This window comes from Phaenicophaeus curvirostris, chromosome 4 (assembly GCF_032191515.1).
Source record: "Phaenicophaeus curvirostris isolate KB17595 chromosome 4, BPBGC_Pcur_1.0, whole genome shotgun sequence".
NCBI classification, from domain to species: domain Eukaryota; kingdom Metazoa; phylum Chordata; class Aves; order Cuculiformes; family Cuculidae; genus Phaenicophaeus; species Phaenicophaeus curvirostris.
Genome location: NC_091395.1, coordinates 69,790,622 through 69,806,757, shown reverse-complemented (window position 1 = coordinate 69,806,757; position 16,136 = coordinate 69,790,622). Strand labels below are relative to the sequence as shown.

Here is a 16,136-nt window from a genome sequence, read left to right as displayed (position 1 = left end):
AGCTAAAAAGAAAGTAGCTGTGAACAGTCAATCCTAGCTAATATAGGTGTGATGGAGGTATTGTTTGGTTTACTGAAGTTCAGGTTTCTGTCTATTCCTGCAGTCTTGGATCAGTAAAAACGCTGAAGCCGATGCTAACCTAAATCTGTTCAATGTGACAGAACAAGATGAAGGAGAATATCTGTGTAGAGCCAACAATTTCGTAGGCATAGCCGAAAAACCATTTTGGCTCCACATTCGCAAACCAAAACCAGGTAAACTACAGACTCTGTCCCAAGGTCCTGGCAACTGCAAGAATGAGCTATAACATTTTTTAGAAGCTAGTGATTAAAATTACTATTCATTTTGTATTATAACCTGTCAACTGGCGCTGAATGGCTTTATCTTATTTCCTTGCTAATTTTTTTTTTACAAGAATGTAACGCCCATACAGCAATTGCCATGGAAAAATTCCCACAATAAAATGACTGTCAAATTTTACTATCAACTCTTCACAATATTCTTCCTTTCCCTTCTTCGCAATTGAGTGCTGATAACAGAATTGCATGTTAATGACCTGTGACATTCAAGGCTTTGGAAAACTAAGCTATTTCAAGTTTTTCACCCCTAAAACTGATGTAATCAGTGCTCAGATTTCTGTCCCTAGGAGAAGTAATGGAGAAATAAATACCAACATTGGCTCATGCAAGTAAACATATTAACCAGAGAGCAGCAGCAGCCTCATGGGCTCTGGGATTTGTCTCAAGCCTGCAGGGTTTGGCTGCTGTGTTGTTCAGTGCCACTGCAGGAAAGTTCCTTCTAGGTACCTTCTTGTAATTGGCCAGAGTTATATTACAGCATCGAGGGCTGTGTAATGAATATATGGCTTTGAGGTGCTCACTCTGAAAAATTCTAAAAAATTATAAAATTCTGGGGTTTTTTGGTGCACTAATGAATCACAATGTTTGTGTGTTCCTCTGATCAGCACTTGAATCTTTCCCCACTACATCTCCCTACCTTTATCCTTCCTTCTGTCTTCCCTCTCCTCTCCTCTCCTCCCACTTTTCTTTCCCCCCGACCGTTACTCATCCTACTAACCTAAAGTCAGTCATATTGTGGGCACAATTTTTCATTTGGATGCTTTTGCTTGCATGCTCTTTTAGTGGGACAGAGTAAGAACCTGGTGAAGGGAACTTTTTTTTGCTTTTGACTGCAGGTTGCATAAAGGAATGAATAAATAAATGTGGAGGATGGGCCGTTGGAAAAAAATAAAACCAACCCACCTTTCTGCTTTTGAAATTGCCTGTGGTGTCCTCACACTTGCTGGGAATGTGGCTTATTCTCTGTTTTCCTTCTTTCTATATGTGTGTGTTTTTTTTCCCTGTAGACGGCAGGTGTTAACACAACGGATAAGGAGCTAGAGATTCTGTACTTGCGAAATGTTACTTTTGAGGATGCTGGGGAATATACTTGTCTCGCAGGGAATTCTATTGGGTTCTCACATCACTCTGCTTGGCTGACGGTGCTACCAGGTATTTCCTTCTGTGCTGGCCTCTCCTTTCCTCTCTAGGGTGCCTTGACGTTTTGCTTTAGAAATGCCAAGTTCCCATAGACTACCCCTTGTTTGGAAGAGGGGTTGTTATCCAGGAAGGGCTGTTTTCTGGAGTTTGCTCTGCCAATGGCAAATGGGCATGGTAGAAGACCTCTGTTGCGTATTCACAGCTGACACTTTTTACAGTGCATCTCAAGATTTAAGCTGTTATTGCAGTAGTGATACAAATTGCCCAGTATCTTTTTTTTGATCTATATAACAAGGAGGTGTTTACAGCCTCTTTGTTAGGAGACTGTCTTTAAGTGCCAAAATGAGGAGATTTGTCTTCTAACACTGCTGGTAGGAGAAGGAAACCTCCCTGTCTGATGATCCAGGTCACCTAAATTAGACATGGACTGTGAAAGAACTGTTCTGTCTAACCTCATATCTTAATCTAAAACTAGATGCGTAAGTGGTTGGTGGGTGTACACCCTTTCTTGCCTGTAGCATTATTTCTGCTTCAGGGATGAACAGGCCAAAATAGTGATCTCAAACAGAAGGTCAAGGAGAGTCACTTGTTGAGAGAACTCAGGAGTCCTTGCTCCCAGGGGCATTGCATGCTGCTTGCTGCAGCTGCGATTGATGGAGGCTGCAGTGGACTTGAAACCCGAGGCCAGAGTGACCTCAATTTTGTGGTACTTTCATGTGCAAAGCTCTCATTGACAATGAAGCCAGCACTGAATATGCAACAGAGGGGTCTGCTCTCTAAATCTGGGGAATGAGCTGTCCCTTCACCTGCAGAATCTGCCTCCAAACACAGAGCAGGCTTGAGCATGGTCCAGAAAAGTACCAGCAATATTCATACTGAATCTTATGGGTGCTGTACCTTCCAGAGAGAGCAGAAACAGAGCTGGAGGTGCTCAATAGACAATTACTGAAAGGGCACCCAAAATCCTATGCACTGTAGTTTGGCTCACCCCGTCATAGACCACATTTGGGCCCATCTCACAGCACATCCATCTCAGAATGTGTTTAGGAACTGGAAACGTTGGCATTTCTAATCTTGACTTTATCTGTACAGGCGATTGAGATGTAGTCGCTTTTATTTGAGCTCAAGATGGTCTCCTCCATGCCTGACTCTGCTGCCAGTGGGATCTGCTGGTCTTTCTCTGTTCATTTGCCAGCTCTATAATAGCCGTTCTGATCTGTTTCTGCTTCTGCCATCCACTGGATCAGAAATAATTTCCTTCGGTTTGAAAACTAATGTGTCTGTTATTTTGAGACTCTCTTGATACTGCCTCATCCAACTGTTACCCTGTTTTTACAATGTATGAACTCACACCTCTGATTTAAGGAAAGAATAAGCAGGAGAAAACCCATCAAAATACCTGAAGTGGAACTTCATACTGAAGTCAGATGCGGTGAAGGAGAGCCGTCTGTGCAGCAGCAGGCTCTGAAGCGCTGCCCACAGGGAAGGTGCAGGATACAGGCTCTCTGGGGAACCTTTGCTTTTCAAGCCCTGCCTGTGCTAAGGGAGGAGAGACCTGGAGCAGAGGACAAGGCAGTATGACCCAAAACTGCAGAGCTGTGGCAGCGACTGTAGTGCCTGATCCCAGGAGATCTGGTATTCCGTCCTTGCAGGAGGAGATGGCTGCTTGGCAGGATCAGACCTTGCACAGCTGGCACACGGGCTAGTACAGCCCACAGTGTCACCAGCTGCCCTTTCCCCATGTGCCCCTGGACACAGGCACCTGACACAGAACCTGCTGCTGCCAGAGGAAAGCTCCTGCTGCTTGCTGAAGATGCTGCTTTGGGGCAGCAGTGATGTACACGAGCTGTTAGAGCTAACACCACAGGCATGACTTCAGTATAATGTTTCCCACTGCTGGCTGTTCCTCTGATGCCAGCACACCTTTGCGGGGACAGAAAACAAGTCCCACCATGGCTCCTTCCTCTGATCTGTGTGCTTGTCCTGAAAGGAACAAGGGGAAAATCACAGCTTAGCTTTGCTGGTCCCAAAAAAGTCTTGCTAGAAGATAGGCACTGCTGATGGGCTTATGCCATTGCCCTCCTGCCTCAGCCACCTCTCTGGGCCAGACCTTCCAGCCACTTCTCAACAGAACAAAGTTTTCATGAAATAATTATGCAGATTGCTTTTGTGAGGCTTTTCCCTGTGTGGTGTCTTACCCCTTGGTGACCTTCAAGCCCCTTGGTCCCTCAGGGCAGGCACTGGTCTGGTGGAAGTCCTTGCTGGAGAAGCTGAATTGGCAAAATACAGCAAACCTAGTCCTGCAGCCTTTGCACATCCGAGGCTTCCAACTATGTGGTATGGATGTGCGGGGAAAGCAAGATCTGGGTCAGAGGGACAGCACAGTCACATGAAAATGCTTTCAGCCTAGAGCAGTGGTTTTCAAACTGTGTGCTGAAGGGTCTTGGAAAGCCCAGAGATGCATCAAAGGGCAGCAAAGTTACCCCCAAAAAGGCAAACTGAACTAAGGTTTCAGCTACAGCCACAAGTGGAAAACCACTGGCCTAGCAGAGTCCCCCCATTGAAGTTGCTCAGCAAATTGACATAGATGAGCAAGTCTTCCCCACGTTCTCTGTGCTGCATGTGTGTAGTCGTGTGCAGGCAGCTGCCCAGCCCGTCCTGACTGCCATCTCTTGTTACCCTGCAGCAGAGGAGCTCATGGAAATGGATGATTCAGGCTCAGTGTACGCTGGCATTCTCAGTTACGGCATTGGCTTTGTTCTCGTCTTCCTGGTGGTGGTCACTGTGGTTTTCTGCAGGATGAGAATGCCAAACAAAAAAGCCATGAACACCCCCACTGTACAGAAAGTCTCCAAATTTCCACTCAAGAGACAGGTAACAGAAAGTAGATACAAGATTCCTATTCCCCGCTATGATCATCCCTCTTTCCACCCCCCCCCACCTTGAAATTTTCTCTCTAGGTGAGAAGTTCTACCAGGAAAACATCATCTAAGAGGGACATAAGTTGGCTGCAGTCTAGGAGTTTAACTCCCATTTATTCATTTGTTTCTGTTTCAGTTGAGCAGTAGCTGGTGGCAGCTGAGTGGTTCATAAGCAGCTCCCAACCAGCTGTGTTTCTGTCACCCTTGTCCAAGAGGGGCTGGCAGTGCAGCCATGGATGCCACAGAAAACACATCTTGCAGAGGAATAATTTAGTCCAGGCTCCCTGGTGAAAGGTGGATTTGGGGAGAAGAGCACGTTTAATTGTGCTTTGTCCTGCTTTCACAGAGGCCACTGGTCACTTGAACCAATTCTCTTGGAGGTTATTCTCCACGCAGTTGGGTGATGCTCTGCCACATGTAATTGGAGAGGTGCAGGAGCAAGAAGCAATATGTAAAACCACATAGTGAAGAATACAGATTTCATGGCTTTGGCTGCACGCTCCTTGTGGGCATTTATAGTACCAGAACAGCAGAAGTCACTCCATAGCCTGTACATGCTATGGAGGTGCACACAGAGCAAATGAATGGATTATACCTCCTGCCTACTGGTGGGCACTGGTTGACGTGTCCCTCCTTTCTGCCAGCTAAAAACCTGACCACAGGTGCTAGATCAGTGCCTTTCTGCAAGGTTGCGGGGAGAGATGGAGGGCAGGGGGAATTTCCCATTCAGAAATTACCAGAAAGGCGTCAGTGGACAAAGATAACTCTAACCCCCTGAGTGATCCATCTCAGGCACTGCTCTTCCCGGGAATACAGTTGGCAATAACACTTCATTTGCTCTACCCAAGCAGGTGTCATTGGAATCCAACTCTTCCATGAATTCCAACACACCCCTAGTCCGGATCACACGTCTCTCCTCCAGTGATGGGCCGATGCTAGCCAACGTCTCTGAGCTGGAACTGCCTCCTGATCCCAAGTGGGAATTGGCACGCTCTCGGTCAGTCAAACCCACGGGTCAGGGTCCCTGTGCCTGCTGGTAGCATCACCACCTTGGTACACGCTAACATGCCTGCTTGTTCCTCCCTCCAGCCTGACCTTGGGGAAGCCACTCGGTGAGGGGTGTTTTGGCCAAGTAGTGATGGCAGAAGCAATTGGAATTGATAAAGACAAGCCAAACAAGGCCATCACGGTTGCTGTGAAGATGTTAAAAGGTATGCACAGTCCATGGAGGGCAGAACACCATATTGCACAGCATATAGCGCTGGGATGTCCTCTCTTTGTCTCTCTTTGCCTCTCTTTTAAATCATTTATACTAGCAGATACTACAAAAAGCAGCAAGAACAATCTTTCTTCCCCTTCACCCACATAGCCTGAAGGTGAGGGCTGTCTCCTTGGAGAGCATGTAGAAGTGCAGATCCCATCAGGAAGAGGGACTGGGAATTAACCCAGTTCTCTGCCTAGGGGTAATAGCATCTCTGAGAATAAGGGGAACCACCTTCACTTCTAGCCAGCTCTGTGGGTGAATACGCTCTTCACTCCTCCCATAACCAGCACTGCCTGTTTTAGCAAAAAAATGTAGCAAGTGCAGGTGGAGTTTCCAGAAATTCCATTGACAAACCTGTTCTTGAGGAGTATCTTCATTGAAGGAACTTGATCCCAAAATCCTGAGAAGTTAAAGAGAGGGCAAAATGGGGGATTCACTTGGCACCTTCAGGTGGGTCTGTTTCCCATCCTTCCCCCATGCACAATAACCAATGACAACGCACAGATGAAATTACCCTAAGGAGTTCAGGGGAGGGACAGCAGGGCAGGTTCTCCAACAGTGAGCAGGCGGGTTTAAGGTTACATAAGTTCATATCTTTAAAAAAAGGAATATTTCTTATCAGAAAAGGATTATTTTTGTTTACATTTCCTTCAATGCATTCTAAAGTTGTTTCTGGAATCAGGAATGTTTCCATCTTTCCAAACCAGAGCATTCATTTGGGGAGGATTTCCCCCATTTTTCTACTTCTGTAGAATGTTTTCTACTTTTCTAATTTTTCTAGTTTTGTGGAAAAATTGCAGCTTTCCAAGCAAAAAAATGCATTCCTTCCTGTAGCCCCTCTCCCAGCTCTGACCTTCCACCATCCTTAATTCTTTGCCCCTGGAGACAAGAGAGGGAAATAATGAAAAAAGGAAAATAATCTAAGGTACAAAAAATGACTTCTTGTCTTTAATATTTATAAGGATGAAACAGAAGATGAAAGACATTGATTTCTCTGTGAACATTTACCTCCATTTAGCTGATATTGTATCTTGATTTTGTGGTAGTAGATTTTGGGATTTTTTTGAGTCTTCTTCCTAAAGTAAAATAGCACCAAATGCTGTGATATTTTAATACTGTTTTTCCATCAAAGCCCCACATGGCTGCACAATTATATTAACTACTTCCCAAAACACTTATTTTCTTCCTAACATTGTTTTTTCTTTCCTCTCTTCCTTTCTCCAGATGATGCCACAGACAAGGACCTTTCTGATCTGGTGTCTGAGATGGAAATGATGAAAATGATTGGGAAGCACAAGAACATTATTAATCTCCTTGGTGCCTGCACACAGGATGGTACGTAGCAAAGCAGCCTGAAGCTTGTAGGGCTGTGAGAGGCTCAGGTTTGACTGTCTCTTCTATGTAATTACTCACTGGCTGCCCAGAGTGTCCCAGATGAGATTCTGGTGGTCAACCTCTAGCCTCTGCACAGCGTGTGCTTTTCCTCCACTGGATGCTTATGGTGCTTCTGCTTGCAGGACCGCTCTATGTGTTGGTGGAATATGCATCAAAGGGGAACTTGCGAGAATACCTCAGGGCACGTCGCCCACCTGGCATGGACTATTCCTTTGACACCTGCAAGCTACCCGAGGAGCAGCTGACATTTAAAGACCTCGTTTCCTGTGCCTACCAGGTGGCCCGTGGCATGGAATACTTGGCATCTCAAAAAGTGAGTTGAGAAACCTCATTTGGTAGAACTGTTGGTCAAACCTGTGTATTCAAAGGCATGGAACATCCTATGTGTGTATATATAGGACAACTCAAGCAAAGTGCTACAGGCTTCTCCCTCTGGAGACCAGATTTTTCAGTATGAAGAATTATGGGGTTTGGCAGAAAGCGTCAGTCCTATGCAGGAGTTCTTGAACACCATCTGCATCCATGAGCCCCACAGCTGTACAGCCCTCACTGTCACCTGCAGGCCTTTCAGCATCCCCAAAACATGTACAAAAGCACAAGCAACCCAAACCTTGGCACTCACCACCAATTCAAACTATCATTTATGGAAATAGTTTGCTTTCGGATGTGCGATCCTGAGATTCGTGCAGTGGTGGTCAGGGTGAACATCACAACAAATTGTGAGCTTCCCCTGTGGGAGACATTACTTTTAGTCAACAGTCAGGAGCTGCATGCACCCCTGTCACTCCCATCTCCCTCCTGAGATCACTAAAGATGCAGAGCACCCATGAGGAAGCTGAGATCCTGGGTGTAGCTCACGTGTTTGTGGCTGTCACCAGCACGTGTAGGCTCGATGGGAGTAGAGCTGGTGGTGGACCTGCCCAGGATGCTCCCTGGGGAGCACTTTGCTGACGCTGTGTTGGCTGCTGCATTTGCTTACATCATACCGTGGCATTAGTCTGTCCTGATTTACCCTGGCATTAGTCCGTCCTGATTTACCCTCGCATCAGCAAGTGGAGAATCAGGCTTGGGTTCAGGAAGCTGTGGGCCAGTCGATGTGACCTCCTGTTATGGGCTGGGAGCAGTACAACAAGAACAAGTTCAGCTTCAGATGTCACATGTGTTGATCCTATGACTGTAGTTCAGTAGTAAACCCCCTCCCCGCACAATGCAGGCTAATTTAACTTCTTCTTCAGCTAACAACTGTGATGTCTTTTGGATGTATTTGGAATGTCTTAATTTGAGGATTATTTTCCTTCAAACATCAACCTTGGACTCCTCTTCCTGGAGGAAGCAGGGCAGAAAGGAGCTTCACGTCCCAGTAGGCACCCACAGAAGAGGAGGGTTGGCTTTCTCATCTGTGCATCCCGTTTGGAGAGAAAAGACGCGTGGCTGTGTCAGCACTGAGGCTGCCAATTAGGTGTTGCTAAGAGGTGGCTCCCACCGAGCATGCATGATGGGGCAGTGACACAGAAAGCGAGAAGTTAAGCAGTGCCCACAGCTTTATGAGCTTGGGAGTCAATGAAGTGGCAGCTCATAAACTACACAGTGCTGTTGGGTCCAGGCGCGAGCAGCTAACAAGCTCTTATTTATTGACTTGCTCACCTTTCACAGTGCATTCATCGCGACTTGGCAGCCAGGAACGTGTTAGTCACTGAAGACAATGTGATGAAAATAGCTGATTTTGGCCTCGCTAGAGACGTTCACAACATCGACTATTATAAGAAAACCACCAATGTAAGTACAGAGCTGCCAAGCACGTGCAGTTCTCCTCCTGGCTGGGAATTCGGCCATCCCTGCAGCAAGTGGCCCGTGTTCCACATCTCCCTTTCTGGAGGGGCTTAGGAGGAAGAAGTCTGCCAGTAGCCCCACCTGATACATAAGCAGTTCCCAGGAGTCTACGGTCTGTCTGTTTTCTTCCTGACAGATACTGCTGCTGCTAGCAGCTGGTTGTGAGGTCTCAGCTCTGGCCAGGAGGCTTTAGACTAAGAGAAAACAAGTTTTTTACCAAAGGAGAGTGGAGCCCTTTCCTGTCTGCTCCAGTACTGTTCATAAAGGTCCCAAGGAGCCAACTCCTTTCCCAGCAGAGCCCTTGACAGACGAGTGTCACTTTTTGTATAACTGGAGCTACTTGGCTTTCATGCATTGCTCTCTCTTTTTCACAATTGAGCTCTTACACTACACTGCCAAGGGTGAGAAGATGAGTCCCCCAAGTCATTTATATTTTCTGTAGAGGTGAATTTACAAATGAGGGGCTGGAGAGAAGACCTGTGTCTTAGTTCAGAGCCCTTCAGCAGGCATTGAGTTCTGAGCAAAAACCACAACTACAACAAAGTGCGGAGATGGCAGTGGAAGAGGTTGAGGGTATTGCAGAACCTGAGGGCCTGGCAACTGTAAGGGGTCTAAAAGTCCAGGCAGCCCTGTGAAGCCCACCATGCCTATACTGATTGTTTCCAATATCCCATCAGAAATCTTTCTTAATTGCCAGGATTTCTTAATCATAAATTAATCATAAATGAATAAAAATTCTTGGGAATTTAATTCCACATGAGATTAATTTCCCATCTGAGCTGTATTGGACAGCTGAGAGCATAATCTTATTTGTACATCTTGTCTATGTCCCATCTCTAGTTGTCTCCACCAGTTAGACAGCAGGTCAGAAGAGGACAAAGCCCTCCCATAGCCAGATTATGCCTCAAACACGAAACAGTGCTTTCTGATTTCCTCCAGGGGCCCAGCAAAGCCCCAAAGAATTATTATTGATCTAGTCTTAATCGTCTCATATTTCTCATATGTGACAGCCCATGTTTATTACCCTGATGTAAGATGCTCCCCTGGAGATTTGGGATCAGGCTTCCTCCTTTAGCCTCCAGCAGGATCAGGATTTGATTCTTAAAAGATCAGACCCTTGCCTTCACTCTTGGAAGTTTCCCTTGAAGTTCAGTCTAAGCAGCCTTCGAACAGGAGTTGAAATTGCTTCATCCAACCAAAAAGATGCAAAGTGGTGTCCCATGCTCTGCTGCAGAGCTAGATTTGTTAGATTCATTTATGAGCAAAGATTTAGATGCAAAGATTTCCCATGCAAAGATTTAGATGCTCTGATATGTTAAACCTGCCTTGGCAGTGAAATACAGTCCTTTACAGAGAGCCTTTGCTGCAGAGATTGTCAGCGAAGATCCAGGGATCAAATGCTCTAATCTGTTTATATGTGGCCACTGCTGCTTTGCCCAGTGACCAGGAAGGCAGATGTGGTTGTTAATGAAAATGTTTCAAACTGGATTAGAAAAGAAGATTCAGATGGTGCCGTTGTGGCTGGGGGAATATGCTGATGGGATGTTCCCATTGTCTTCCTAATTACAGGGTCGGCTGCCTGTGAAATGGATGGCTCCAGAAGCCTTGTTTGACCGGGTCTATACTCACCAGAGCGATGTGTAAGCACACTTGCAATTTTTTTAAAAAAATAAAATTACAGGGAAATTGACATCTAGAGTATCTTAAAGTCAGATGCCCTGCTAAGCAGGAGCAGGGCTCATTCACTGCTGTGGGGTGCCTGGGGATGAAGCAAATGAGTTGATTCCAAGCTGCAGCTTTGCACATGTGGTTTTATTTTGCCATTATCTGGCTGCTTTCATCCGAGGATCTCTAGTGAGCTGCTGAAAAATTATTGTAAGGCAGGCACGGATATTTCTTGTCCAGTTTATAGATGAGGTGGTTTGTCCTGCAGTCAAAAAAAACCTCCACACATAAAAAAAAATACCCTTGGCTTCCTCCACGCTGTACCCCAGACAGTTATGCTTCAGTTGAGTATGTGGGATGATCTTGAAATATTCTGTCTGCTGTTAGGAGAGTCGATCAAAGAATATTCAACAAATATATTCTTGGATTAATTTTGCTGCTTCATTTATTTGCCTTTATTTTTCTTAATCCTGTCTTGTCTGTTTTAGTGCCTCTGCATGGTAGGCAAACAGTAGAGTCTTCCTTAAGCAAAAATCTGTATCACGCCTAAGCTTTGCAAGGGCTTCAGTATCTCAAGATGCACACTGGCTTTTTTATTTCAATATTTAGTTGATAATGGCATTTTTACAGTAATTCAGCAGCCAGCCTGCCTGCTCCCCAAGGCTTGCCACTTGCAATTGGACAAATGAATCTTTTCTATTTCTGTATTTTTCACATACTTTGGCTTTTATTGATCTTAAATCATAGTTTCCATGCTTTGGTAATGCTGCAGCAGGCATGACAGATAAATCAAAGCTAAAGAACGGGAGAGCGAGCGTGCGTGAAAGCGAAACAGGGACAGATAATCCCTGTTTTTAAAAAGAAAATGAAGAAGGCAAAAGATATTTCTGAAAAAAGAGGACTTTTAACCAGAGCACAGCTGCAGGACTGAAGTGTGTAACATTAGTGCTCTGCTGATTTTTGTTGAGGTATTTTTCTCCCAGCTTGGCCAGTGAGATGAGTGTTGCAACAAGCAAGTTTTGGTATCAGCTTGCACAATTAGTGGCCTGTGGTTCCAAGCCTGCAATTCAGTGAAGCTGTGCATGAATAATTTGATTTGTTCCATTCAGTGGAGCTGGTGGAAGACCTAACAAAGAGCTGGGGGTAATAGATGGGCTGTCACCTATCTGATTAAATGCTCATTTCAATTTCAGACTTGGTGCCTGGGATTTCTTTGCTATTGAGTTGGATCAGCAGAGATCTCCAAGTAACTAGTAAAAATGGCCTAGGCAATTAGTCATGCTATTGATGACTTTGTTAGCTATGCATGGCTGCACAGAAATAAAGCTGAGTGGGGTAGGGAGGGGATATGTAGGGGTGGAAAAAAACCTCATTGAATTTTAAAGATCTTTCTTTGGTTTCCAGCTGGTCTTTTGGAGTGCTACTATGGGAGATCTTCACTTTGGGAGGGTCTCCGTATCCAGGAATTCCTGTTGAGGAACTCTTTAAACTCTTGAAGGAAGGCCATCGGATGGACAAACCCGCAAACTGCACCCATGATTTGTGAGTGCACTCCCCCTTCCCTCTGCGGCCAAATGCCACTCCAGGCAGTGGTTCAGGCTGGTGGGACATCCCTGCTGTGCAATTGTGGGGCCGGCGGCGGGTAGGTTCACCCTCCCCAATGCGTTTTGGCTCAGCTGGGTGACACAACGCGCGTACCCTCATTTATTGGGTGCCGGTTGGGGGTGAAACTCTGGTGTGTTATTTTTTGAATGATTGCTCCTCCCGCTTAAAGAGCAGGGACATGCGTGAGCTGATCATTAACAAGGAGCGTGGCTCCACAGAACCCTCCTCCTCCAAGCTGGCTGTGCACCAAGGCCACCGTGGCTGAAGTTGTGCTGCCATAGCTGTTCTCTCAGGCAATTTGAAGGGGGTGGGCAGACAGGTGGTTACTGCTTAGCCCCACCCTGGGTAACAATCCCCTCTCCTCTCACACAGGTACATGATCATGCGGGAATGCTGGCACGCCGTCCCCTCGCAGCGGCCCACCTTCAAGCAGCTGGTGGAAGACCTGGACAGGGTCCTCACCGTGACGTCCACTGACGTGAGTGTGGTGGGGTGGGCACGGGGAGGGGTCACTTGGTCCCCAGCGGGGAGCACCCGGCATTGATGGACAGGCTGGAGCGCTGGGCTGAGAGGTTTACATGAGGTTTACATGAGGTTTAACAAGGCCAAATACCGGGTCCTGCACTTGGGGCACAACAACCCTGTGCAGTGCTACAGACTGGGAGAAGTCTGTCTAGAAAGCTGCCTGGAGGAGAAAGACCTGGGGGTGTTGGTTGACAGCGACTGAACATGAGCCAGCAGTGGCCCAAGGTGGCCAAGAAGGCCAATGGCATCTTGGCTTGTATCAGAAACCGTATGACCACTGGTCCAGGGAGGTTATTCTCCCTCTGTACTCGGCACTGGTGAGACCGCTCCTCGAATCCTGTGTTCATTTCTGGGCCCCTCACCACAAGAAGGATGTTGAGGCTCTGGAACGAGTCCAGAGAAGAGCAACAAAGCTGGTGAAGGGGCTGGAGAACAGGCCTTATGAGGAGCGGCTGAGAGAGCTGGGGGTGTTTAGCCTGGAGAAGAGGAGGCTGAGGGGAGACCTCATTGCTCTCTACAACTACCTGAAAGGAGGTTGTAGAGAGGAGGGTGGTGGCCTCCTCTCCCAAGTGACAGGGGACAGGACAAGAGGGAATGGCCTCAAGCTCCGTCAGGGGAGGTTTAGGCTGAACATTAGGAAAAAATTTTTCACGGGAAGGATCATTGGGCACTGGAACAGGCTGCCCAGGGAGGTGGTTGAGTCACCTTCCCTGGAGGTGTTTAAGGGACAGGTGTACGAGGCATTGAGGGGCATGGTTCAGTATTTGATAAGAGTGGTGGGTCTCTTCCAACCTGGTGATTCTATGATCTGTCATCCTGGCAGGAGTACCTAGACCTCTCTGTGCCCTTCGAGCAGTACTCGCCAGCGGGCCAGGACACCCACAGCACCTGCTCCTCCGGGGACGACTCGGTCTTTGCACATGACCTGCTGCCCGATGAACCCTGCCTGCCCAAGCACCCCTCCTGCAATGGTGTCATCCGGACTTGAGGACACCTCAGACAGACAGTTGGACAGGCGGGCAGTGTGCCTACGGAGGCGCAAGGGTGGGATGCCGAGGACAAAACCATAGTGAAGGATCTTCCAGTGGAACTGCTTGGTGGTGCCCGGAGATTTATGTTGATGTCGAGCTGTTCAGGGTAAACAAAAAGAAAATTAACTTGGTTTTTTGTTGTTTTTTTTCCTTTTTGCTGTATAAAAAGTCAAGAAGCACTGTTTGGCCTGAAGGAACTAATCTCTTGCCAAGATGATCTATCATAGATGATTTTTTTTGTTTATTTTTCATTTTTGGGTTGTTTGTTTTTTTTTTACCAAGCAGAATGTTGAACCTGGAGGGTGCTGACCTTCCAGCCTCCGTGCTTGCGTTTCGAGTGCCAGAGTAGCCGTTCTGTGCCTGCAATACGAAGAAGAGAAAATACAAAATCTTCCTTTTTTAAAAAAAAAAACCACAAACAAAAAAAGGAGTGTAAAGAATCTAGAAATTCTTTGCTTATGCAATCTGTACATGAACCTTTTTGGTGGAGCTGAAAAGCCACGTTGCCTGCAGGGATTCATATATTTATAAAAATATCTATATTTTTGTTGTCGTCGTTTTTATAGCTTCATGATTGTATTACCCAGCTACAATAGAAGGAATCCTTTTTGGAAGGAGAAAAAAAATAAGCAAAAATGCAAATCATCATGGAGAATGGAAAAAAAAAAAAATATATATATATATATATATAAAGAGACGGTCAAGTCATCTGAAATGGCATTTGGGCAGGTGCAGCGGCTGTTGGCCCTTGACCTGGGCTGGGAGGAGCAGACCCCGGGGATGAGCAGACACCTGCAGCAGCTGTGGGGTCCCAAGGGAAAAGAGCGTCACCCATCTGAGAGCTACGGGGGACCTGGCTACTGGATGCCCACGTGGCGTCTCAAGCTACATCCTGACCTTTGGGAACAGCCATTCTGGGGAGAAAAAAAAAAAAACACGTCGCTTTTTGGGGGTTGCATAGTGTTGTTTGCCAAGGAGGGGAGCAGCTCCTCCGTCCACCCCAACACGCCAGCGGTTTGGCTCCATCTACATGCAGTGACTCGGAGAAAGAAGTTACGGGTACCTGTAGGCAAGAGCCTTTAACTTATATCAAAAAGGTTTATTCCAGAGAATCTGTGTATATATCTATAAATATATCCTGTATATATATAAATAAATATATTAAAAAAAAGAATGTATAATACTAATGCAGCAAAAAGCAGTACTGAGAGAGAGAGAGAGAGAGATATTCAAAATATGAGCATTGCAATCTAGGATATACTGATCTGGTTGAAAGAAAAGATTTTGTTTGTTTGTTTTATATCTTCACAGTTTTGTTTTAAAAATTGTACCTTAACATGTATATTTGTAAAGTTATTTATAGATATTAACATATCTGTTCATCCGTTTAAATAGCATAGTATTACTGTAAACTTTAAATTTCACCAAGCTTAAGGGTGTTTTTTTTTAACTTATTAAAAATGGAGAAAAAAATATATTAATCAAGTTTTTCTTTTTTGTTTATGGGAAATATTGAAAGAATGTATAGGTGTACAGTCCTTTAACAAATTACATTTAATGTTATAAATATATATATATATGTATTCATTAAAAAATATTAGTTTATCCTGGATTGCAGTGAGCAGAGGTAATTTTATTTTTCAGTACATCACCAGTGGTTAAAACCAAACAAATAGCAGCAGAGAAATGATTTTTACATATTTCAGAAACACAGGGCCAAGAATTCTTCCATCAGTTTAACCACTGTGCATTAAGGGGGTGTGGGTGTTTATTTTTCTATTTTCAAATGAAGGTATTCTTTGTGGTCAACTTAATAACGAGTATGCAGCAAAGTGAAATGTTGACTTTGGATGATGCGGGATAATTTTTTTTTTTCCCCGTTTGCCAGTACCGTTGTATTTTGGGCTTCAGAAACACCATGTGAGCAAAATAGCCAGAACAGTGACACTGTTTGCAGGAGAGGTACAACGACTGCGTATTTCTTTTTGTGTTTAATACATTGGAAAATGCCAGTGATGTCTGATTTTCTGTGTTTGAAATGCTGTGCTGTTTTGTTCCTCAATGTCAAATAGCTGTTGAAAAGCACAGGAGTGACCTAGAGAATATTAGTGTGGATCAAGCTGACAGGGAGGGAGATTTGGGCTGGGGGTGGGAGGGATGCGGGTGGGGTTGTTGTTTTTTTTTTTTCTTTTTTTTTTTGGCCAGAAGTCTCTATCTACTGCCACAAAGAGGCAAGGCAAATTGCATCCTGAATTCTTTCAGTTTTTCTCTGGTGCGTATTACATATCAATGTTTCAGAACAGCAGGATGACAGCATCTCATTTTTAAGTTTTTTTTTTTTTCTCTTAGAGCCACAAAATCCTTATCCTAAAATAAATAATTTATAGTTTGAGGTTACTTC

At 45.4% G+C, this 16,136-nt stretch overlaps 1 protein-coding gene across 1 annotated transcript in view; it reads left to right on the top strand.

Annotated features, from left to right (window-relative positions):
- Positions 1–13,692, top strand: part of FGFR3 (fibroblast growth factor receptor 3) — a 44,143-nt gene extending 30,451 nt beyond the window's left edge. The window contains exons 7-17 of the mRNA XM_069856581.1: positions 1,367–1,511; positions 4,186–4,373; positions 5,272–5,417; positions 5,510–5,631; positions 6,909–7,019; positions 7,202–7,392; positions 8,733–8,855; positions 10,479–10,549; positions 11,979–12,116; positions 12,552–12,657; positions 13,528–13,692. Coding sequence (XP_069712682.1) covers positions 1,367–1,511; positions 4,186–4,373; positions 5,272–5,417; positions 5,510–5,631; positions 6,909–7,019; positions 7,202–7,392; positions 8,733–8,855; positions 10,479–10,549; positions 11,979–12,116; positions 12,552–12,657; positions 13,528–13,692 — 1,506 coding nt within the window. The remainder of the gene's footprint in view (positions 1–1,366; positions 1,512–4,185; positions 4,374–5,271; positions 5,418–5,509; positions 5,632–6,908; positions 7,020–7,201; positions 7,393–8,732; positions 8,856–10,478; positions 10,550–11,978; positions 12,117–12,551; positions 12,658–13,527) is intronic.
- Positions 13,693–16,136: the final 2,444 nt, after the last annotated feature.